This window comes from Rhinolophus ferrumequinum, chromosome 3 (assembly GCF_004115265.2).
Source record: "Rhinolophus ferrumequinum isolate MPI-CBG mRhiFer1 chromosome 3, mRhiFer1_v1.p, whole genome shotgun sequence".
NCBI lineage: Eukaryota > Metazoa > Chordata > Mammalia > Chiroptera > Rhinolophidae > Rhinolophus > Rhinolophus ferrumequinum.
The window spans coordinates 32,718,902-32,743,509 of NC_046286.1; the positions used below are offsets into that span (position 1 = coordinate 32,718,902).

General features: G+C 38.3%; 2 protein-coding genes across 4 annotated transcripts in view; one reads left to right on the forward strand and one right to left on the reverse strand.

Annotated features, from left to right (window-relative positions):
• The window catches only part of SMAP1 (small ArfGAP 1), a 131,420-nt gene extending 125,444 nt beyond the window's left edge, over positions 1-5,976 (forward strand). The window contains exons 9-11 of one of the 2 annotated variants that reach the window (XM_033099464.1): positions 1,150-1,321; positions 2,210-2,517; positions 4,633-5,976. In XM_033099464.1, the coding sequence (XP_032955355.1) occupies positions 1,150-1,321; positions 2,210-2,517; positions 4,633-4,767 (615 nt within the window). In that variant the 3' untranslated portion in view covers positions 4,768-5,976. The remainder of the gene's footprint in view (positions 1-1,149; positions 1,322-2,209; positions 2,518-4,632) is intronic. The other variant, XM_033099472.1, reaches the window with a different exon arrangement.
• Positions 2,528-24,608, reverse strand: part of B3GAT2 (beta-1,3-glucuronyltransferase 2) — a 64,593-nt gene continuing 42,512 nt past the window's right edge. Inside the window, exons 3-5 of one of the 2 annotated variants that reach the window (XM_033099495.1) lie at positions 6,140-6,288; positions 5,934-6,051; positions 2,528-3,794 (exon numbers count right to left, since the gene is read on the reverse strand). In XM_033099495.1, coding sequence (XP_032955386.1) covers positions 5,965-6,051; positions 6,140-6,288 — 236 coding nt within the window. In that variant the 3' untranslated portion in view covers positions 2,528-3,794; positions 5,934-5,964. Of the gene's footprint in view, positions 3,795-5,924; positions 6,052-6,139; positions 6,289-24,608 lie in introns of those variants that run through there. The other variant, XM_033099484.1, reaches the window with a different exon arrangement.

A 24,608-nucleotide genomic window follows, 5' to 3' on the forward strand; every position in this document is an offset into this window, starting at 1 on the left:
AGATCTTTTGTAAAATTATGTGGCTTTTTCTTTCTATCTCAAAATTTTTGCTTACTTCATCATAATAGATTCAAAATACTGTTCTGCTTAAATTCATTTGTAAATATACAATGCTTGGGTGTAATTTCTTGCAAGGCTTTTTTTTAGCAAAGATGTTAAATGTTTGAATTTTTTTTTTGAATTTTTTTTAAGTTCAAGGTAAATCATATACATGATCTTAACTTTTATTTCCTACTCACTTTTGAGAAGACTCACTCAGTTTTTACTAATCTTCATAGAATTCCGTGAAACTCTTCCTATCAAAAACAGTTCCATATAAACAAATATGAATGTAATTGAATAATGACCACAGAGATCAGTCAAGTTAGGTTATCAGCTGTGATTGTATAATACTATCTATGTGTGAGATAGAGATTAAGTGAAAATTTTTGTTTTGTATTAAATATCCACGTTTATTTGAATGGGTTCATTTGCCCCTTGTTTAAAAGTGAAATACAAGATATGGTGGAGAATATAGATGTTGAAAGTTTTGCTGTACTTCCATTTCTGAGTAGACTAGAAGCATTCTCAGATTGTGGTTAAAACTGATCTAGATTAGGTTTATGGGAATATTACAACACAGCTTTTGAAAAACAAAAGCTTTGTTTTTTTCACTTGATCTTAGCCAAAAGGCCGAGAAGCGATTGTTTTTTCATAGAAGACAAAATCAGCTATTGCAGTGCTGTAGTTGTAGAAATGCTCTTTATTGCAAGGGATACCAGTTCCTCGAAGCAGTAGTTGCTTAGGAGATGCTTGAGCATCTCCCAGGAACGGTGGTCCTCAGACAGCCCCACACCCCACCTGGTGTTGCACCCGTGTTCAGGACGTGATGGGCAAAAACGCAGCATCGGTCTAGCAGGTAAACACAGTTTATTATGAGAGAGCTTCAATCTACCTCTACTACATTAACAATTCAAAATAGGAAACATTGTACCTTGATCGTAGATGTTTCTGTGTGGGCTTGTCAACTATCCTCTTTAATGCCACTATTTTACCTTGTACAATTGTTTAATTTCTGTCTAATTTAATAACTTCACTTGGATTTTAAGCAATGGATGAGCCGTGTTTTAGCATGCAGAATTCGACAGTATGTTTTGGTGTTTGTCATAGGGGACGTCCTCTGTACCAGCAGCTGCCACTCTGTCTACAGTAACATCTGGGGATCTGGATCTATTCACTGAGCAAACCACAAAGTCTGAAGAGGTGGCAAAGAAACAGCTCTCCAAAGACTCTATCTTGTCTCTGTATGGAGCAGGAACCATTCAGCAGCAGAGTACTCCTGGTAATGAACTCATTCTGAACTCTGCTTTCAGTGAATTGCAGTGACATCACTGGAAGTATGTCTTGTGGTGATAATAGGATGGGTTATATTTCTTCCCCAATTTTCTATGGAATGGGTACTTTTGTTGTAGTTTACATAACTACAAAACTGAAACGAATGAAGCTATTAGAATTAAAAAGCAGGTACAGGATTCACAAAACTTTATTCATTTAGAATTAACAAGCTGTTCACATATCACTTAATACTGTTTCACAAGCGTATAGAACATGGATTATTTTTGAAGAATTTAAATTCGATTGGTATGAAGCTTATAACTGTACAGTATATTTTCTCTGCAAGTAAACAATAGTCTGAATTATCATATGAATTCCAAAAAAGCTTTGAGATTTTTAATAATTATCATGAAATACTAGTGCAGTAAGATTTATTGTTTACCGTTTAAATCTGTCAGACCATTTCCTTTAAAATAATGAGCTGAAATTATATGACATTCCAACTGCTACCATTAAAGCCAGACACAGTGAACACACTTGTGTATTGGCAGACCTGGGATGCAGGTCAGCAGAAACAGCACGTAATCTCATGCTGCATAGTTTGCATGAGGTAGCTACAATGGAGATTTTATGTAGCTATTATAAGATGTATGTATTCTAATAAAATTGCTCAGGTTCATAACTGATTTGTCTGCGTTCTGGAAGTAACCAGCTCTGCGGTTGTAGGTGTGAGTTGGTTTGAGCAGTAGGAGCAGCCAGAGCAGAATTAAAATTTTTGCTACGGGTAGTTCAGAAGGATGGTAATCCTTTTTCTGTGACTATAGAGGTGGGTGCAGCTGTATACAGCAGTGCTGTTCTCTTCATCCATTTTCTTTTCATGGTTTTTACAATGCAGGTGTGTTTATGGGACCTTCAAATATACCATTTACCTCACAAGCACCGACTGCATTCCAAGGTTTTCCATCGGTGGGCATACCGGTGCCTGCAGCTCCTGGCCTCATAGGAAACGTCATGGGACAGAATGCAAGCATGATGGTGGGCGTGCCCATGCCCAACGGCTTTATGGGAAATGCACAGACTGGTGTGATGCCACTGCCGCCTACTGTGATCGGCCCCCAGGGAGGAATAGTAGGACAGATGGCTGCACCCCAGAGTAAGTTCGGCCTGCCGCAAGCTCAGCAGCCCCAGTGGAACCTCTCACAGGTAAGGGTCATCTACTCTCTAACTTATCCAGAATCAAAGATACCAGATTCATTTTCTAAATGGTTTTATTGGTATTTAAATCTAACAATCTGGCAGAAGGAACTGAGTATAGGGATAATGTTGTATAAGGTCAAAATTGTCTATAGAGACTATTATCTCAGATAGACAAGTGAGCTGTCACTGTCCTATATTTCGAGAATATTTTTGCATTTCAGGTTATAAATACTGTAATGGTGAATATCCCTAATCTCTCTGTAACAGCTAGAAATTACCTTGGGTTCCCTATTGTCACCTTTGTAATTAGCAGCAAGCTTTAATCCAGCTCTCTGATGGGGTATTTTTATAGTCCACTTAGACCAACCAACCTGTCTTCACTAATTTGGGTTTTTTGTAACTTGCACAAATTAGGGAAAAATCCAGTGTCAAATTCTCAAAGCACTGTTGCGTGGGGGATCTAGGCTCTTCTCTATGTCATGTGGCTACTGCCCATGATTTATTAAAAAAAAATTTTTTTTTAATAAAAACCTTAGTGACGTATTCCTTTTTATTCATCCAATAATAATGATTATGTTTCAGAATAATACCCACTAGTTCAAGAATTCCCATAAGATATGAACAAGTCCATATTTGTCTCAGACATCCCTTCATATAATGAAAATCCTATTTCTACCTAGAGCGAAGAGATGACATTTTAGTATTACCTCTTACAAATCCATTTGTCTTTTAGGTTCTCTGTTCTGACTTTCCTCTGGCTTCATAGAAAGGCCTTTAGAATCAAGTTCACGGTCGGGCTCCTCTCCCCTTGACATCGCCTATTTGACGTTCCTCATTTTGGTGAACTTGGCTTCTGTTCTGGACAGCTGTTTTACCTTGACAGCATTCAAGGAATAGTCTGTAGTGATTTCTAACTAATAATAGCAAAATCACTGTACATCCCATGAATGCTCCAAGCTGTTTTACTATCACTATTTACAGGAATATCTTTATGACATTTGTCTCTGCTTTCTGGGAATCTCAGAAATAGTACTTACTAAATGGCAGTAACAGCTTCTGTGTAGCGACAATGTGACGCACAGCCAGCTCAGGTTGAGGTGTTAATGAACCAGTGAGGCGTTAACGTTGGCCCTGTTTCCAGGCTGTTCTCCGGCCCCCTCGGTGGAATTTGTTGGCCAATGACAAGGTGGTTAAAACATCCTTTAGTAGGGATCAGAGTGATCTGCCCCTGCAGACACTTATGCCTCATTAGCGATGTGATTTACATTAGTGTCTTTGAAAATCTGCAGACAAATAAACTCGATTAAAAATACAATCCAACCCTGAACATAGGTTTTGAATCTACTCTGTACTTTGTGGTAATTCCTACTTTTCCTTCACCTGTCATCAATCTTGGAGGTAAGAAAACCGCAGAGAAAGGGTTAAGATGCTTATATACATGTGACTCCAGTCTGGAAGAAAAATACATGTAATCTTACAGCTTAAATCATATAATGAAAATGAATTTTAGATGTTTATGTTGTTACCTAAGCAAAACGTATGCTTTATGACCTTTTAATATTTAAAAAGTACATAGAGCCATTTAAGATTTTACTAAAGGCAGAATAATAGCTATTAGGCAAATTTTATAATTTTGGAGTATTATACTTTCTTAGTCTTTAGTAGTTAAAGTACTAGTATAGTTGAAAATTAGACTAGTGGACTCGTCATGTACTCAGATACAAATTCAAAGATTGCTTTGATGCTTTTTTTCAGTTGTGGTGAATCTTTGGGGATAAGAAATTGAGTCTAAAAAAATGAATAAATATGATTGAGATCACTTTATGGACAATGCTAAAAAGTGAAAAGAAATAAAGAACAAGAAGAGAGGAGTAACTCTTAGCTTTCTGTAGAAAAATAATTGTATGGTCTGCTTTTACCCCAGGGCTTTGATTTTCACGCTAATGAAAAATACTGATTGTAATTGCTATTAAATATCAGTAACTCTGACTGAATCAATTTCAAATAAAGGCAGCTTCTAATAAAATAGGGTAACTATTAGAAATGTCTGACTGTGGCAAAACAAACAGGAATTAAAAGTGAAGTAAGCATCTTAAACTAAGCCTTTTCCATGTCTCCCAGATGAATCAGCAGGTGGCCGGCATGAGCATTGGCAGCGCGAATCCTCCGGTGGGTTTTGGCCAGCCCCCCAGCACAACTGCGGGATGGTCTGGAAGCTCATCGGGCCAGACGCTCAGCACACAGCTGTGGAAATGAAGCCTGCAACACAAGTTTCATCCAGAACTGCCACCTGACATTCCTTGCTAAAACGCATCTAGTTCCCGTTTATTCATGTATGTGTATTTTTCTTTTTCCCCACTTGTTCATATTAAGAATTATCTGATTGACCGTGTTGGTCTGTACTGATTACATTTGATGTGGTGAAAAGCAGATTTTATGTCCAGGGCAGCTTTGCTCATATTTCCCATGACTTCATAAGCCACATTATTTGAGAAGCTGCTCAGTCAACTTGCATAATCAGTTTTACTTTCAATAAAATTATAGCTCTAATGTTTGCATATAAGGGAAATAGTTATCATGTTAGTAATACCTCTAACAGTATAAACCCCACCCCAAATTAGCCAGTAATCCCGTAGGAAGGTACTGTATGATCAGATGTTTAATCATATAGACTGTAAATGTATCACTGAGCACTGTTTCCTAGTGGATCAAAATTCTTTTATTTCATCATTTTCACTGTGCTGTTGTTATGATGTGCTTAACAGGGAACGTAGTTAGTGAAAGGAAGATAAACCTGGATGATACTATAAAAATTCAAATTTGATCTGCCTCCTTGTAATTTGGATCTCTTCTGTACGCAGTGCTAACATGAAGACCTTTCTCTGCACTATATGCAAACAGGGTAACTAAACAAAGCCACTTTCAATCCTTGAAGGTATATCCAGGTTTATGACAGTAATTGTGTTTACATTTTATGGTGCCTAGTATTGACAAAATGTTCTCTCCCTATATTAAACAGATGAATACATAGACCTTTTTTGTGGGTTTTCTTTCCTACAATGTATACTGCCACCACCTTACATAAATTATTTTACTTTGCAAAGTGAGGAATTGGGGACAGTTGACCAAAATACCTGTCATCTGTTTCTAAAACCTGTTCAGGTCTACCAATTATAAGGCCAAATGGGGAGAAAAAAGAAAAGTACATAATATATTCAGAATGGCATCCTGCAGTGTCATTAGCTGTACTGTACAAAGATCTTTCGGTTTAGTTGTAGAGAAAACATGCAGAACAAATGAAGACAAAAACATACATTTTATATCATCAAATTAGCTTATATCATCGAAGTGACAAGCTCTGTTGAAAGAGATATCCCTCAGATGTCACTAAAGGCTGTTGCACTGGAGTAAAATGACAATACCTGGCCAGGCGACGCCAGCTGCTGCTCCAGTTTACACCTCGATCTTCACTGTGTCCAGGTGGTACTTGGGCTCGTTGGTTAGATTCACCTTCTCTGTCCGGGTGTGCCACACAAGAACCTATAGGGGACGAAAAGCTCTGGGGTAGCCAGACTCTTAATGCAGACACTCAGCAAGATCAAGCAGCACAAGGGAAATACATGCATACCTTGGTGCAGTTATTTGCTTTCGGTTCCAGCTCTTCAACTGTCGTTATCTGTTTTAGAAAGTCAGATTCTTGCATCCCTGGCTGGGATCCGCGGCGCTTAAATACAGCTGTTGGATTGGACAAGATGACTTGAAGGCTTACAGCAAATCCTTTGTGAAAAGTTAAAAAAAAAAAAAAAAATTTAAAGTAAAATATTGGTGTACTTCTCTTTTTTCTATATATTGGTCAGATCACACGCAATTTTTTGTACGCCTAGGTGCCAGGGCTTGGTTCACAAAAGGAGCATCACCTGTATCACCGTCTCCAAAAAAAAACCAGTCATTGTAATACAGAGGCTAAGTGCCATGATTGACAGGTGTATGGGGTGGGACGGAGGGAGGGTGCTACTGTAAAATAGGAACTCTGATCTGTTGATAAAGAGTGAATTCTGTACGCTGCTGTTTCACAGAGGTAATCACACCCCCACATTTGACACTGGGAACAACTAAGCCCTAAATGGAGCTGAAAAGCTCGCAGACTTACCCTGACTGTCTTTTGGGTATGAGAGGGCCCCGCCCATTTCTCCTGCTGGCCTGGAACATCTTTCTGTATGCTTTACCAAAAGCAGCTCTTGATTTACTTTGAGTTTACAAGACTGAGGAATAGAAGTAAGGTCAGCTAGCTAGAACGTGAATAATACATCATCATTTGGTTTAAATTTCCGATTTGCTCAATCTAAAAAGAGTGGGGGCTTGCAAATTAGTGCAAGTGATACGGGCCATTTAATAAATTTGTATTTCAGTTTTCGAGGAAACAAATTAGTGTTAATTTCCTTTAGTGGTTTGGTCATATGAAAAATCATTGCTATTTAAGCTGTAGTTTAACAAACTGTGTTAAAGGCTTAGCCATTAAACCCTCTACAAGCCATTTCAGCAAACAATTGTTACAACCTTTGTAATTGAAAGTCTGAAGCCCGAGACCCTGCTCTTAATGAGTAAGCTGACACTATAAAGTTAGGCGCCCTCCCAGAATTTAAACTGAGGACCAATTCCCGGGAACAGTTCTTAGCAACTTTTGGCCCTTCTCCACATTAACTGATTTATGCTTCTTTTGCAAAACTATAGTTAGCAAAGTAAGTACCACGTGACAGCAGACATTAATGGGGGAGCTGTGAGGGAACCACATCCGGCATTCTCGTAACGTCCAGATGCCTCTGTGGGAAACGAACTACTAAGCTACAAATACTACTTGGTACAAAGGGTGCTGAGTGAGGCAGAACATAGAAACAATCACAAATCCCAGGTCCTCCCACCAATTCTGGAGGGAGGCTGCACAGTCTAGCAGAAAGAACACTGAATCTGGAATTAGAAGCCTTGTTTTTGCCTGGGTCCTTGCGTGCACTTGGGAAAATGGTCGAGTCACTTAACCTTTCTTGCTTCTGAAATATCCCCATTTCCTCATCTGCAAGAGAGGTGTGACAGTTACCTTCTCAACTCAGTGGAGTCCACTAATTTTACATCAGACACTAACTACAAAGCACATTTCACCACCATTTATGACTGGTGCTGACAGGTAAAGGGCTTGTGAAAGTTCTGGGGGGCAGAACCAGGCCACCTGCATTTCCCACCACTTTGCTAACAAGTCTGAAGCCTCAGAGAACAGCCACAGGCCTCAACAAAACCAAAGGTTCAAATTAACACAAGAAGTGACTTTCCTACTGGGATAAGTCAGATCTTAGTGTTTGTTTAAAGATTCCTTGTTTTTTTCATGTGCTGATAAATAAGCTGCATCCTTTTTGTAGCTGAGAGTCTGCCCTTCCCAATCACACTGAAGATACTGGTATGTGTCTCACATGGCTTCAAGTACTGACTGTATTTCTCCACGTTCATAAAAAGAGAGGATCCAAATTGTGCAAAAGTCCTTCTGAAAATGATGGGAAGCCTCTGTGATCTGAATACCTTCATTTTCCCCTCAGACTGGAACACATTGATCATTGTAAGCACTCAAGGATTCAGCCTAAGAGTATTTTCTTGCTTTCCTTAGTCAGGAATATCCTTCTAGCTGTTACAGCAGAGTTCTATGGCAAAATACACAATTCAAGGCAAAGCTGACAGCCATTTGTGAAGCTAGTGACTGTTGCTACAAGGCCCTTTCCTGGCCTCCCTGGACAGCGTGACGCACCCGGAAAGCCAGCACCCTGGACAGAGGCTTTAGTGGGCCGCTCACCACAGGAGCGAGGTCTCTGCTAACACAGAAAGGGAGGGGGGCAGTTCAGAGGCCCTTCACCCCATTTTCTTTGCCATGCCCCAGCTCAGTGAGCTCTTCAAAGGAAGCAGGTCATTGCCAGCACGCAGGAACCACATGTCACTAGGCCAAGCCCTGGGTCGCCTTCTGGGGAATCACCTGACCTGCTGTGAAGCGCAGGAGGTCGAGTTCTCCCTCGGAAAGCGGGACAAGGAGGTTTCAGCTCTTAAACTATTGTTTCCAACCCAAAAGGGATATCTTGGGTTTTCTTCATTTCCAAGTCTTTATGCTTTAAGTATTACATATACTCATCCTTTTTTTTGGGGGGGGATGGATTAATTTAGCTTTAAAGTTGTTTGCAGTGGCTTTTGAGATACTTAGGAGCCTTACAAAAATCATGGGAGTAGGATTCTCTGTCCTGGTCAGTTGTGTAAATAATAAAATACAAATGCAGACTGGTTATTCACTGTGACCAGAGGATTCCTGACTTCTGCAAGTGGAGTGGGGGTTGGGTACAGATCTATCCCCTCCCAGTCAGGGACAGCCTGCCGCGATACAGTGGTACCTCGGTTTTCGAACGTCTCCGTTGACAAACATTTTGGTTTACAAATGCCATAATTTTTTTGGATCTATGGTATCAGAGAGTAAAATTCATGCTAAATTTGCAGTTTTAGGAGTTGATTTTAAAGGTCTGGAACGGATTAATCCATTTTGCATTACTTTCTATGGGGAAACCATGCCTCGGTTTTCAAACGTTTCAGAACTCAGTCTTCTGGAATGGATTACATTCGAAAACCGAGGTACCACTCTATATGTTTATTGATTAAGATTAACAATTAAAAACAACATTTGTAAGACACGCGAAGTCCAATAAGCCATTTCCATTTGGGGATGAACAACAAGGGCTGGCTTTTCCCTACTGTCTTAAATAACTAAAAACCAGAAAAAATGTTTGGAAAACTCGTTTCTAGACATTGGGAAAGAGGCATGCAGGACAAAGATCTCTGAAAAAATAAAACCTGAGCCCTACAACTGCCCCAGCTTCCTTCCGAAAACAAGTCTGCAGACTACACCGTGGGGAGGGCTACTCCCAGCTGTGCAGGCTCCTGGAGCTGAGGAATTGAGAATTCCACAGCTGGAATTCGCAGGGCAGATGACTGGAGAAAGCTGTGCTGGTCTGCAGAGGGCTCTCCTCAAGGCCAACTGAGTGTGATTAGCAACTGCCTGTGAAAGTAGTTGAGGCCCAGGGAAGAACCACTGGAAAGAAGCACGTGGACCCATTATTGGAGCTGACTCGGGGCTGGGAAGAGCTCACATGCCCAACAGCCAGAGCAGAACTGGTAAGAGGTGGGGCACCTGGAAAAGTAGTTGGAAGGTTATTATGTTCACTGTGCGGCCAAATTAGTCCTCAACTAAAGGCTGAGCTGGTTCTGCCTAACAAACTTTAAAACCAAGCCTGGAAAGGATCAAAATGTTTCCAAGTAACTTAGTTGTACACTTGGAACACCTCATATATATACCTGGGGTGCCAAGAAAATGTATACAAGTGGACACTTGGGTCAACATTGCTCAAGCAGTAGTTCGCCGTAATCAGGTGTCTGGACGCTGATGGTAACCACTTTGAGCACCTCTTGGAATTGCAGAAGTCAAACGTGACTTGTATTCATCATTATCAGCACATATTGAATATTACAATTTTAATACAGTTTTCCTTTCTTAAAATGTGTATACATTTTTTGGTACCCTCTGTATGTATATATGTATGGGGTGTATATATAGAAATCCTCTGGTCAGATGTGTGTATATATATATATATATATCTCTGTATATATATATATATATAATGTATGTTATACATACTTTATATAAACATTTTAATATAAATACATTGTTTCTAGTACCTAGCAACATAAAATTCAAACTGCCTGAGATACAAAAATTATCAGATGTACAAAGAATCAGGAAAATACAATCCCATAATGAAAAGAAAAATCAGTCAATAGAATAGAAGCCAGAAATGACACAATTGCTATAATTACAGAACAAGGACATTGAAACAGTTTAAATATACTTCGTATATTCAAAAAGGGGAAAGACTGATCGTGTCGAGATATGGAAGATATAAAAAAGACCCAATATGATCTCATTATGATGAAAAATACAAGTCTGAGATGAAAAATACACTGGCTGGGATTAACAGATGATAAAACAGAATAAAAGATGAGTAAACTTGAAGACATAACAATAGAAACTTCTGAAAGGAAGAATAAAAAGCAAAACACAAAATGGAGTCACAGAAATAAAATGAAAGGAATAAAAGGGGGCAGAGGGGAACAGAAAAATATTTGAAGAAATAACAAATGAAAAATTTCCAAATTTGAAAAAATCAATAAGGACATCTAAGACAACACTATCAACCAACCTGACCTGACATTTATAGAATACGCCACCCAACAATAGCAGAACACAGAATCTTTTCATATGCACATGGGACACTATGAAGATGGGCCATAGGTTGGGCCATGAATCAAGTCTAAATAAATTTAAAGGAATGCAAATTGTACAAAGTATTTTTCTGCACAATGGAATTAACATAGAAATCAATAATATAAAGATACCTGGAAAATCTAATATTTGGAAACTAAACAACATAATTCTAAATTAAATGTGGATCAAAGACGAAATTAAAAGGTAATGAAAACAAAAGAAGACATCAAAATCTGTGGGATGCATCTGAAGCAGTACTTAAATGTAAAATTAATATTTTATAAAAGCACTAAACACTTTTATTAGATAAAAAGAAAGGTCTCAACTGAATGATCTGAGGTCTCACCTTTTTACACTACAAAAAGAAGAGCAACTGAAACCCAAAGTGAATAGAAAAAAGGTACTAATAAATATAAGAGCCATAATCAGTGAAATAGAAGTAGAAAACAGATCAGTGAAATCAAAACCATGTCATTTAAAAAATAATGGCCAATAAAATTGATAAATATCTACCCATAAACACAAATTACCAACACCAGGATGAGAGAGGAGCATCAGTATAGATTCTACAAACATTAAAATGATAATAAAGGAGTATTACGAACAACTTTAAGGCAGTAAAATTAATAACAGATAAAAATGGACAAATTCCTTGAAAGACAGAGCTATCATAGCTTTCTCATAAAGAAATAGATAATCTGAATAGCCCTGTATCAATTAAATAAGTTTATAGTTAAAAATCTTCCCACCAAAAAAGAACAAAAAATAACACCCGCGCCCCCCCCAAAAAAAAAAAATACCCAAAAAACAAAAACCCTTCAGGCTGGTTTCACTGGTGATTTTAACTAAATGCTTAAGGAAGAAATAATGGAACTTTTCCAGAAAATAGAAAAAGAAGGAATGCTTTTTCAATTCTATGACGCCGGCACTGCCCTGCCACCAAAACCAGACAGAAACATTACAGGAAAAGAAAACTACAGACCAACAATTCTCATGAACACAGAAAAATTCTTAATTCAACAATAAAAAGCAATAAATCCTGACCAAGTAGGGTTTATCCCGAGACTGCAATGTTGGTTTGACATTTCAAAAGCATTCACCAAATGAAGAGACTAAAAATCTGATTATTTTAATAGATGGGGAAAATGCATTTGACAAAATTCAACATCAAGTCATAATTTTACAAAAGCCTCTGAGCAAACTAAGATTAGACGTGAACTTCCTCAACTTGAAAACGGGCATCTACAAAAACCCCTATTGCCAACATTGTCCGTAATGGTGGGAGACAGTGTATTAAAACCCTGGAGATTGGAATGAGGCAAAGATGTCTGCTCCTGACTTATTCAACAATGTTCTGGAGGTCCTAGCCATTGCAATAAGGAAAAAAAGAAAGGAAGCAGGGAAAGATAAGAAGAATAGGGGAGAGAGAGAGAGAGAGAGAGGACAAATTGGAAGGGAAAAAGAAAGTTCAGCAAAACTTCTATTCTCTCTTCAGCCATAGTCAACATCAATCAGTAGTGCTTATCAGCTCCTTCTATTGTGTATCAATTTAGTCTCACCTCCATAAGCTTCTGCCACCGGCACATTTTCTTTTTTCTAATTACACATAATCTAATTTCAGCAAGGCTGTTACAAAGCAAAATTACTTTCAGCTCCCAAAGGATAATTTCTGTCAACAATATGTTTATAGTCTAGTCACAACAAAGATACAGCTTTTTGTTTGTTTTTCCTTGAGCAGTCAGTCACTCTGGCTAGTCGTACTAGAATACTGAGCTCGACACACTTCTGTGCCAAGAGGTATCAATCTCAAAAGTCTGTCCCTACCCACTTATTAAATAAGAAAAAAATCAATTATCAAATTAAAATATATACACACACAATTGTTTCAGGAAACTTGTCAGAAAGAAACGTGTGTGGCACCTCCTCTACTATTTCCTGTAATTCCTTCTGAGATGTCCAACTCTCCTTTCATATGTCTTCCTGGAAAAGCATACACTGCCTTTGGAGTGTCAGGGGTGGGGTGGGGTGGGTGGGTGTGCGTGTGCGTGTGTGTTGTGTGTGTGTGTGTGTCTTCCTCACTCCTTCCTTTATTGAGATACAATTCCTAAATACTAATATTTGCCTTTTGAAAGAATATGATTAAGTGGCTTTTAGTATACCATGTTTCCCTGAAAATAAGACCGGGTCTTATATTAAGTTTTGCTCCAAAAGATGCATGAGGGCATATCTTTAGGGGATGTCATCCTGAAAAATCATGCTAGGGCTTATTTTCTGGTTAGGTCTTATTTTCAGGGAAACGTGGTAACTCTGAGCACCATTTTTTGAAGACTATTCTTTCTCTGTTGAATGGTCTTGGTACCTTTGACCATAAATGTAAGGGTTTACTTCTGGGCTGTCGGTTCTATTCCACTGATTCATATGCTTATCTTTATGCCGGTACCACACTCTTTATTACTGTAACTGTATAGTAAGTTTTCAAATCAGGAAGTGCCATTCAACTTCGTTATTTTTCAATATTGCTTTGGCTATCCTGAGTCCCTTCCTTTACCATATGAAATTTAGGATCACCTTGTCAATTTATGCCAAAAGGTCAGCCAGAATTTTGATATTCTGATACTGTTGTTAATGAAATGTTTTCTAGTTTCGTTTTCAGATTGTTCATTGGTAGCATATGGACATACAATTGATTTTCATATATTGACCTTATATTCTGCTGAATTCATTTACTAGCACATTTTTAATAATTATGTGTGTATTCCTGAGAATTTTTTATGTAAAAGATCATGTCATTGACAAATGGATATAGTTTTACTCCTTCCTTTCCAACCTGGATGCCTTTCATTCCTTTTTCTTGCCTAACTGCCCTGGCTACAACCCACAGTACAGTGGTGATACCAGTGTCCAGAGCAGTTGTCTTTGTTTTCTTCTTGATTTCAGGAAAGAAGCTGTCAGTCTTCAACTATTAAGTATGATGTTAGCTGTGGTTTTTCATAGAAGCCCTTTGTCAAGCAGAGGAAGCTCCTTTCCATTCCTCATTTATTGATCTTCTCTCCAGTGTTTTTATCACGAAAGAATATTGGATTTTGTCAGGTATTTTTTTTTGCGTCTATTGATTTGATCACGTGGCTTTTGTGCTTCATTCGATTTATATGGTGTATTACATTTATTGACTTTGTATATGAACTAACTTTACACTCCAGAAATAAATCCCACCGGGTTATAGTATATAATCTTTTTTATATGTTGTTGGATTAACATTATTAGCATTTTGTTTAGAATTTTTGTGTCCATATTCATAAGGGATATAGGGTTTTTTTCTGTGATGTCTGGTTTTGGTATCAGGGTAACACTGGCCTGATAGAGGACTTCAAAAGTGTTCCCTTATTATTATTATTTGGAAGTGTTTTCTAAGCTCTTGTTTGAAGCCATCTGGAGAATTATTTTTCCTCTGTGAGAAGTTTTGTTGATTATTAATTCAATATATTATTTATAGGTCTATTCAAAGTTTTGTTTTTCCTTTTGAGACAGTTTTAATAGCCTTTGCATGATTTGTCCATGTCATCTAGATTATCTAATTTGTTGGCATACAGTTTTTCATAATTTTCGCTTATAATTTTTAAAATTTTATTGGGGAATATTGGGGAACAGTGTGTTTCTCCAGGGATCATCAGCTCCAAATCGTTGTCCTTCAACCTAGTTGTGGAGGGCGAAGCTTAGCTCCAAGTCCAGTTGCCGTTTTCAGTCCCAGATGCAGGAGGTGCAGCCCACCATCCGATGTGGGAATTGAACCGGCAACCTTGTTGAGAGGTCGTGCTCTAACCAACTGTGCCATCTGGCTGCCCCTTGCTTACAATTTTTTGAAATGTAAAGTTGGTAGTAATGCTGCTTTCATTCTTGATTTTGGTAATCTGAGACTTCTCTTTTTCCTGGGCAGTCTAACTAAAGGTTTGTCAATTTTATTGATGCTTTTAAGAAAACAAACTTTTGGTTTTGTTGGTTTTCTCTATTGCTTTTCTATTCTATTCCTTTTTTTTTTTTCACTAATCTTTACTTTTCTCCCCGCTGCTTTTTTTGAGTTTAGGTTTATCTTTTGTTTCTATCTTCTTATGTTAAAAGATTAGGTTATTGGTTTGAGATCTTTCTTCCTTTTATTACTTTTATTTTTTATTATTTTTTAAGAGAGCTTCCTTCCTTTTGATAGATGCATTTGCATCTAAGGACTATGTTAGCTGCACTCCATACATTTTAGTATTTCAAAGTATTTTAATTTATCTCAAAGTATTTTCCAATGTCCCTTGTGATTTCTTCTTTGACCAGTTGGTTACTCAGGAATGATGTGGAGTGTAATTGCCACATACTTGTGAATTTTACCAATTCCCTTCTGGTATTGATTTCTAATTTCATTCCAGTGTGGCCCAAGAACATATTTTGTATGCTTTCAATTATTTTAAATTTATCAATATTTTTTATGGTCTTTTTATTGTTTTATGCTCAAATCTGCTTCAAGCCTCTCTAGTGAATTTTTCTTTTCTGTTACTGCACTTTTTAACTCCAGCATTTCTACTTGGTTCTTTTTTAAAATATAATTTCTACCTCTTTATATCCTCTGTTTGATGTGACATCATTCTAATATTTTCCTTTAGCTATTTTCTTTGATTGACTGGATATATTTAAAATTGCTGTTTGAAAGTCTTTGTCTAGTAAGTCCAATGTCTGGACTTTCTCAGGGACAGTTTCTATTGCTTTAGTTCTTGTATTTTGGTCATGCTTTGTTCCTTTGCACATATTGTAATTTCTTGTTGAAAACTGGACATTTTATGTAACAGGATGTGGCAACTGTAGAAATCAGATCCTCTCACCTCTCTAGTGTTTGTTGTTGTTGCTCTTTGTTGTTTGTAACTGTTTAGTGACTTTCTTGAATTATGTCAAGTCTGTGCTTTTTGCTCTGTGTGGCCACTGAACTCTCTGCTCAGTTAGCTTAGCGGTCCAGCTAAATGTTGAACACATATTTCCTTAAATGCCTGGAACGGAAGTCTCTCAGTCTTTGCCAAAGGTCTGTGGGTGCATGCATGCACAGCCAAGCAGTTTACAATTCTGCCTTAGCCTTTACTTCCTGCTTACACAGAGGTTTAATGTCAGCCAGAGACAAGAACGCAGAACCTTGTAAGGTTTTTCCTAAGCACGTGCACAACTCTGGGCATGCGCACAGATCTGCACATCCAAGTGGCCTCCTAGAATACTAAAAATATGTAAGAGCTTTTCAAAGCCCCCTATGAAATATAATATTCCCCCATTGTTTTCTTTTAATTGTGTTGCTTACCTTATTGTTTGCCACAACTGTTTATCTTGGCCTCAGGGAACTGCACAGGCAAACAATCAACATTTTGTTTTTTATTTTTTGTTTGGGGGGGTGGCTGTTTGTTTTTTTAAAATGTCCCCATGGGAAAGGCTGCATGAACTGGATGAGCTCTGAGTGAGGTCAGAGAAAGACAGACTCTGTGAATTGGATATTCTAGGGAACTTTAGGTCAAATAATGGCAATTCTCTTAGAATGGAGCTTTGAAGGAGTTCCAAGCCTGTTCTTCCCTCCCAGTGACTGCTAGGATCAGTAGCTGCTGATTTTCGTCACGATTAAAGGGCTCTTGGTTTTCAAGGCTACGAAGGAGCAGGGGAGAAGGAGATGGGAATAGGGCAAGTTGAAACAATGTAACACTCAATGCAGTTCTTACCAAGATGTAGCTATTTTATCTTGAATAAACACTCCCCAGATTGATGTACACCTTAATTGCCATAGCTCTGAAAAAGTTGACTTGGACAATTTTGCCAGTCATATCATTGTTTTTATATAGGAGAGACTATGCAGGTCTACTTACTCAGCCATTACCAGTGATGTCTCACAAAGATTAGAGCAGAAATAAATAAAGACTCAAAAGACAATAGAACAGATCAATGAAACTAAGATCTGGTTCTTTGAAAAGAAAAAACTGACAAACCTTTAGTTAGACTCACCAAGAAAAAAGGGCTCAAAAAAATAAAACCAGAAATGAAAGAGACAACATTACAACTAATACCACAGAAATACAATAAGTCTTCACTTAATGTCGTGAATAGGTTCTGTGACTTTAAGCGAAAAAATGTATAACAAATCCAATTTTACCCGAGGCTAATCAATATAAACAAGAGTAAAATTCTTACGGCATCTCATTAATGTTATAACAAAATGACATTATGTGAGGGCCTGCTGTGCAAAGAATCAGGAGAGACTACTACAAACAAATATACATCAGCAAATTGGACAACCTCGAGGACATGGATAAATTCCAAAAAACATACAACCTACCAAGATTGAATAATGAAGAAATAAAAAAATCTAAGCAGACTGGATATATTAGTAAGGAGACTGAATCTGTATTAGAAAACTTCACAACAAACAAAAGTCCAGGACCACATGGCTTCACTGGTAAATTCTACTAAATATTTATAGAAGAATTAATACAAATGCTTCTCAAACTCTTCCAAAAAATAGAAAAGGAGGGAACACTTCCAAACTCATTTTATAATGCCAGCATTACCCGGATCCTATAACTAGACAAGGACTCCACAAGAAAAGAATATTATAGGTCAATATCCCTGGTGAACATAAATGCAAAAATCCTCAACAAAAATATTAGCAAACCAAATTCAACAATACATTAAAAGGATCATAAACCATGATCAAGTGGGATTTAGTCCAGGGAGGCAAGGATGGTACAGTATCTACAAATCAATGTGATCCACCACATTAACAAAATGAATGATAAAAGTCATATGATCATCACAATAGAAGAAGAAAAAGCATTTGACAAAATTCAACATCCATTTAAGATAAAAACTCTCAACAAAATGCATGTACAGGGAACATACCTCAATGTAATAAAGGCCATATACGACACGCCCACAGCTAACATCATACTCAATGGTGAAAAGCTGAAAGCTTTTCTCTAAGATCAGGAATCAAGAATAAGATGCCCACTCCCATCATTTTTATTCAACACAGGATTGAAATTCATAGCCAGAGCAATTAAACAAGAAAAATATAAATAAAACACATCCACATCAGAAAGGAAGAAGTAAAATTGTCACTTTTTGCAGATGACATTATATATAGAAAATGCTAAAGACTCTACAAAACACACACACACACACACACACACAAATGTTAAAACTAATAAACAAACTCAGTAAATTGCAAGGTAGAAACTCAATATACAAAAATTTATTCATTCCTATGCACTAATACCAATAAAAATCAGAACGAGAAATTAGGAAAACAATCTCATTTACAACTACATCAAAAATAAATAAATAAAATACTTAGGAAGAAATTTGACCAAGGAGGTAAAAAATCCATACACTGAAAACTATAAGACATTAATGAAAGAAATTGAAAAAGACACAAATAAATGGAAAGTTATTCTTTGCTCATGGACTGTAAGAATTAATATTGTTAAAATATCCATACTACCCAAAACAATCTACAGATTCAATACAATCCCTATCAAAATTCCAATGGCATTTTTCACAGAACTAAATCAAATAATCCTAAAATATATATGAAACCACAAAAGACCCTAAACAGTCAAAGCAATCTTAAGAAAATAGAACAATGCTGGAGGCATCACACTGACTTCAAACTATATTACAAACATGTAGCAATGTATAGTAATCAAAACAGCATGGTACTAGCATAAAAATAGATACACAAATCAATGGAACAGAATAGAAAGTTAAGAAATAAACCCATGCATATATGGTCAACTAATTATGACAAAGAAGCCAAGAATATACAATGGGGAAAAGACAGTCTCTTCAATAAACCGTGTTGGGAAAACTGAACTGCCACATGTAAAAGAATGAAACTGAACCATTATCTTACACCACACACAAAAATTAACTCAAAATGGATGAAGACGAATGTAAGACCTAAAACCATAAAACTAGAAGAAAACATAGGCAGTAACCTCCTTGACATTGGTCTTGACGACGATTTTTTGGATCTGACACCAAAAGAAAAGGCAACAAATGCAAAAATAAACAAGTGGGACAACACCAAATAAAATGCTTCTGCATAGCAAAGGAAGCCATCAACACAATGAAAAGGCAACCTACTAAATGGGAGAAAATATTTGAAAATTACAAATCTGATAAGGGTTAATATCTAAAATATATAAAGAACTCACACAACTCAACATCAATGAAAACAATTTGACTAAAAAGTGGGCAACAGATCTGGATAAATATTTTTCCAGAGAAGACATATAAATGGCAAACACTTGCATGAAACTTCACTATATCATCAGGGCAATGCAAATCAAAACCACAATGAGATATCACCTCACATCTGTTAGAATGGCTGTTATCAAACAGACAAGAAGTAAGGGTTGGTGAGAATGTAGAGAAAAGGGAACCCTTGTGCACTGTTGAAGGGAATTAAATTGTGGGGTCACTATGGAAAACAGTGTGGACATTCCTCAAAAAATTAAAATAGAACTACCTTACAATCCAGCAATTTCACTTCTGGGTATTTATACAAAGGAAACAAAAACACTAACTTCAAAAGATATATGGACTCCATATTCACTGTAGCATTATTTACAATAGTGAAGACATGGAAGCAATCTAAGTGTTCACTGACGGATGAATAAAGAAAATGTGACATATATAACTACATATATGTAAGTGTACACACACACACGCAATGGTACATTACTCAGCCATAAAAAAGAAGGAAGTCTTGCCTTTTGCAACAACATGGATGGACCTTGAGAGCATCATGCTAACTGAAATAAGTCAGAGAAAAGCAACTACCATGTGATCTCACTTACATGTGGACTCTAACAAAAAATATCCAACTCCTGGATTGGTGTTTACCAGAGGACGGGCATGGAGGTTAGGTAAAATGGGTAAAGATAGTCAAAAGGGACAAACTTCCAGTTACAAAATAAAGTCAGACCTGGGGATGTAATGTACAGCATGGTGACTACAGTTAATACTGCATTGTATATTTGAAAGGTGCTAAGAGAGCAGATCTTAAAAGTTCTCATCATAAGAAAAAAAAAAGTGTGGTGATGGTTGTTATCTAGACTTATTGTGCTCATCATTTTGCAGTTTACACAAATATCGACTCATTATGTTGTATACCTGAAACTAAAATAATGTTATAATTCAATTATATCTCAATAAAAAATGGAAAACTTCTATTTAAGTACTTTTTTTCACAATCTTGTACCCTCTAGTGTTGGCATCTGCGGACTATCCAACTGAAAAAAATGTTAATACTAGTGTTTCAGGAATCATTTTCGCTAGATTTAAATCAGGTACAGAAAGCCAAAGTGAGGGCTGTATAAAAGGAATGTGTCCTCACTTACTGTCATCTCTAAACATTCTTGATTTCTAAGAAGTATTGTTTATTTAATCTATAAATGATTCATTTAAATCTCTATTCTGAAAAACGATAAACCATTAGAATGCTGAACAAGGATGGAAAACTTGATCCTAATAATAAAAAAAATTAATTATGGAAGCTTAATTAACTGAATACTAAAAATATCCAGAATGATTTTCTAGTAAGTTGGTGGCAGAAAACTAAGTCGTGCCTAATACTGAAGTTTAGAGGAAGAAGAGGTTCTATTGGCTCAATGGCCAAAAAGATTCTGATGGAAAATGAACCACGTATATGTGGAGAATAGCAGAATCAACAGGCTTGACACGGCCTGTCTGAGAATCACGATCTCATGCTTTATTTCACCTTTAAGATTTTATACTTTACATTATCCATGAGTATTAATGAATATGTCACTAAGCCACTCTACCAACCTAGAAATGATAGCAGAACGGGTGGAGAGGGTATCTGTGTTCCTATTCTTCAAACCCCAGTGTAAAAAACGAAAATAATTTTTAAAATAACAAGAGTTGGTGAGGATAAGGAGAAACTGGAACTCTTGCGTATTGCAGATGGGAATATAAAATGATGCAGTCACTGTGGAAAAAAGTATGGCGGTTCCTCAAAAAAATAAAACACACAGTTACCATATGACCCAGCAATTCCACTTCTTGGTATAAACTTAAAATAGTTGAAAGCAGTGACTTAAACAGTGACTGTGCACCTTTTTCAAGCAGCATTAATAATAGCCAAAAGGTGTAAACAATCAAATGTCCATCAATGGATGAATAAACAAAATGTGATATATAAACAATGAAAAATTATTCAGTCTTAAAAACTTCTGACATGCTACAACGCCGATGAACCTTGAAGACATATGCTAAGTGAAATAAGTCAGACATATAGACCAGCTATTTTATAATATCACTTATGGAAGGTACCTAGAACAATCCAATTCATACAGATAGAAAGTACAATGGTGGTTACCAGGGACTGAGGGGTAGGGGGGCGTGGGGCGTTAGTGTTTAATGGGTACAGAGTTTCAGTTTTGTGATGATGAGAAATTTCTGGAGCTGGATAGCACAATGTGAATGTTCTTAATGCTTAATGACTGTACACTTAAAATTAAAATAGTAAATTTTGTTATGTATATTTGACCACAATAAAAGAAAGAAACTTGATTCCCAATGAATATAGACAGTCTTTTCTCATGTTGGTGGTGTTTTTCAGTTATGACTTTAACAACTCTTCTATGCTCAAATTCTCTTCTTGCTCGACCAATGGAAATAATTTTATTCAGCATTCTCCAACTTTTCGTTGCGTGGGGCTATCCTACCTGCAGACTGACTCAACCGGTGGCAGGGGAGGGGGCCAATGGACTATGACGAATCACAGGAAGGAACATGAGAGCTGCTTCAGACCACCCACACCTGCCATTCTTAACTCTGGCCGCGCTTCATAATCACCTCAAGACTTAAAAAATCCATACGCGTACATAGCACCCAACACCAGGCCCCACACGGAGATTATGGTTGCATTGATCAGTGATGAAACCCAGGTATGGGTCTTTTTCAAAGCTCCTTAGGTAATTCTGATGTGTAACCAGGTTGGGGCCCACCAAATTAGACCCCACTTATACAACTCTCTGGAGTACTGTTTAGTATCTGCTCCCTTTCTAAAAAAAAATTTTAACCATTAAGAAATAATGGCTGTGTGATCTCAGAAGGAATAAGAAGCTGTAAATCTTTCAGTTTTGGTAGACCTTAAACTAGAAAAGGAAGACAAGTTAAAATTCATGAATTCAAAAATAATGTATTCAAGCTATACTGTCAGGGGCTGTGCCAGACCTGGAGATGCAGGGAGAAGCAACGCGAGCCTCTCCCAGGGCAGCTCCCAGGCTAACAGAAGAGGCGAGGCCGGCAGGAGGCTGATGCGAGCGCCACCTCCAGGACAAGTGCGTAAGTGCAGTATCCTAGGGGAACATGGGGGCAGCATCTCTGCTGGATGATGGAAAATCAGGAAAACCTTCCCAGAGAAAGCAACTCCTGCACCACTAATGATTCCTGAAAAGTGACTAGAAAGTGACATTCCATATTCTGGGCTGGAGGGCAGTGTGTGCCACTCTCAGTTATCTCAGGCCCATCAGCTTGGGCCAATACTTGGCTGGCCCTGGTGCTGGGCTGTGGCTGAGGGATTTGAAAGGAGGTGGAATGAAGTGCAGAGTGTTTGGGGTTGGGGTGAGACGCTATTCACGGGCTCAGGAAGAACACCAGCTCCTTTAACTTCTGAAGCCAGTGCCGAGAGATGGGTGGTAGTCACAGCAAACAGCCTGTGTGCCAAGGGAAAATGGCATGTGTGCCAGTCCCCCGGTCAGCGGGGCAGAGCAATAAGCCTTAATCTTATTATTTGCATTAATAAAGTGTGTATAACAGATTCCAAATGAGAACTATATCTCGGATGAAAAGGCACATTTCTCCCCACCCCATCCCCGTGACCTGATTAGAAAACGTGACAATCGTTCTTTTAAATCCTTCCCATGTGACAGCAATAATTTGTATAGAGAACGACAGCCCCTTCGCAGCAGCAGGGCCAACCTGACAGGTACACTACACCAAACACCTTGCAAATCTGTTACTAAAGGCATTTTCTATCAAAAGCTCAAATGCAATTTGTTTGTTTTGCTTTTACAAAAATGAGCACATATCTGCTCCTCAACAACTTTTTAATTTTTTTTTTAATCGCTCTCTTTTTACGGTATTTTATCTAAAGCAAGGGCCGGTGTTTATCTCCATATGGCGTCCTGCATGCTGAACTAACTCACCAAATGATAATAAGCACAGGTCTACCAGCCAGGAGAGAAATGAAGTTCACCAGGAGCCCAAGCAAAGAGTGTGCACATTCTTAAGTATTGCCTTCCCGAATGATCTGGAACAGCTAGATGTAGTGAGGATTCAAACATTCACAGAAGAGCAGGAACTTTTGCACGTATCTATGCTCACTTCGACCTCACAAAACCCAGAAGACAGGCGGCCTGATCCCCAATCTATAGGCTAGGAAACCCAGAAGTACAGCCTGTCTGCCCAAGCGGGGCCTAGGGGTCAGCGACCCCCCACCCCGCAGCTGCCTGCACAGATGTGACCACCACGGGAACCAGTCACAGCACTGAGCCGATGCCCCTGGACAAATGTAGGAGCCATGTGAGCCCACAGACATAGCTGATCTCACTCCTCGGTTAAGAAACATAACCGTCGTTGACTGTCTATCGTGTTGTACCAGGTACTTTGTATGCGATGTCTTACTCTGTAAAGAATTCCATTTCCTCTGTTCTGCAAATGAAGAAAGCAGAGGCTCAGAGATCAAGAACTGGGTCACGTGGCTGTAAGTGGGAGAAAAGGGATTCAGAGCCGAGTGGGAAGGCCATTCCTGGGGACGCTCTGAGTTTGAATCCCAGCTCTACCACTTAATCACTGTGAAACCCTGGACAGGTTACTTAGCATGTTTAGGCCTCAGTTTCCTTATGTTTAAATGAGAATAATACTAGCACATCCCTCAGAGAGTTGAGTGAGGGTTAGATAAGAAAGCACATGGTCATCAGGCTGATGACGGATAAATACTCAGTACACAATAATTATTAAGTCTGCTGGACTTCTCTAAGAGAAAACTTCTGGTTTTCAAGATTCTCAGTCCTGCAGGATGGCTTTATTCCAGTGAAATTGTGAGTGAAATTATACTATATAAATGCAGAGCTGCTATACCTGAGGTAGGATGGGGCTCTGGGGCCCCCTCCTCCCCACTTCCCCTGCAGTCCTAATGGGCTCAGTGGATTTCCTCCACCTCCACCAAGCCCAGGGTGTGCAGGGCACGCTGGTGCTCCTCACCCCAAACGCTCCCCTTCACCCCCCACAGCCATGGCACATGTGGACGGGACTTAGCACGTACAGCCATCACACGCCTGCAAGTCTCTAGGCTGCACCTCCTCCTGGGTAAGATGGATAAAAACAGGTGACAGGCTTCCCAGTAACCTAACACCGCCCAGCAGCCCTCCAGTTCTCTAAGTTGTGAGGACTTGCAGCTGCCGTCTTCTCCAGGACAGCCCACCGACCACTCAGTGACAATCACTCTGCAGTGGCCTGAGGACAGTCCCAAGTCAGTCCCCAGAGCCCGCACTAAAAGGTACCAAATGACCCATCAAGTCAACTGTCCTGACAACATTCGATAACTTCATGTTTCTTATACAAAACACACAGGCATTGAAAACAGCACACTTAAATTACAGGTGGCCCCAAAGTGGGAAGAAGGTTATTCCCTCAACTTTCGCGCAGTATTTATATTCATTGA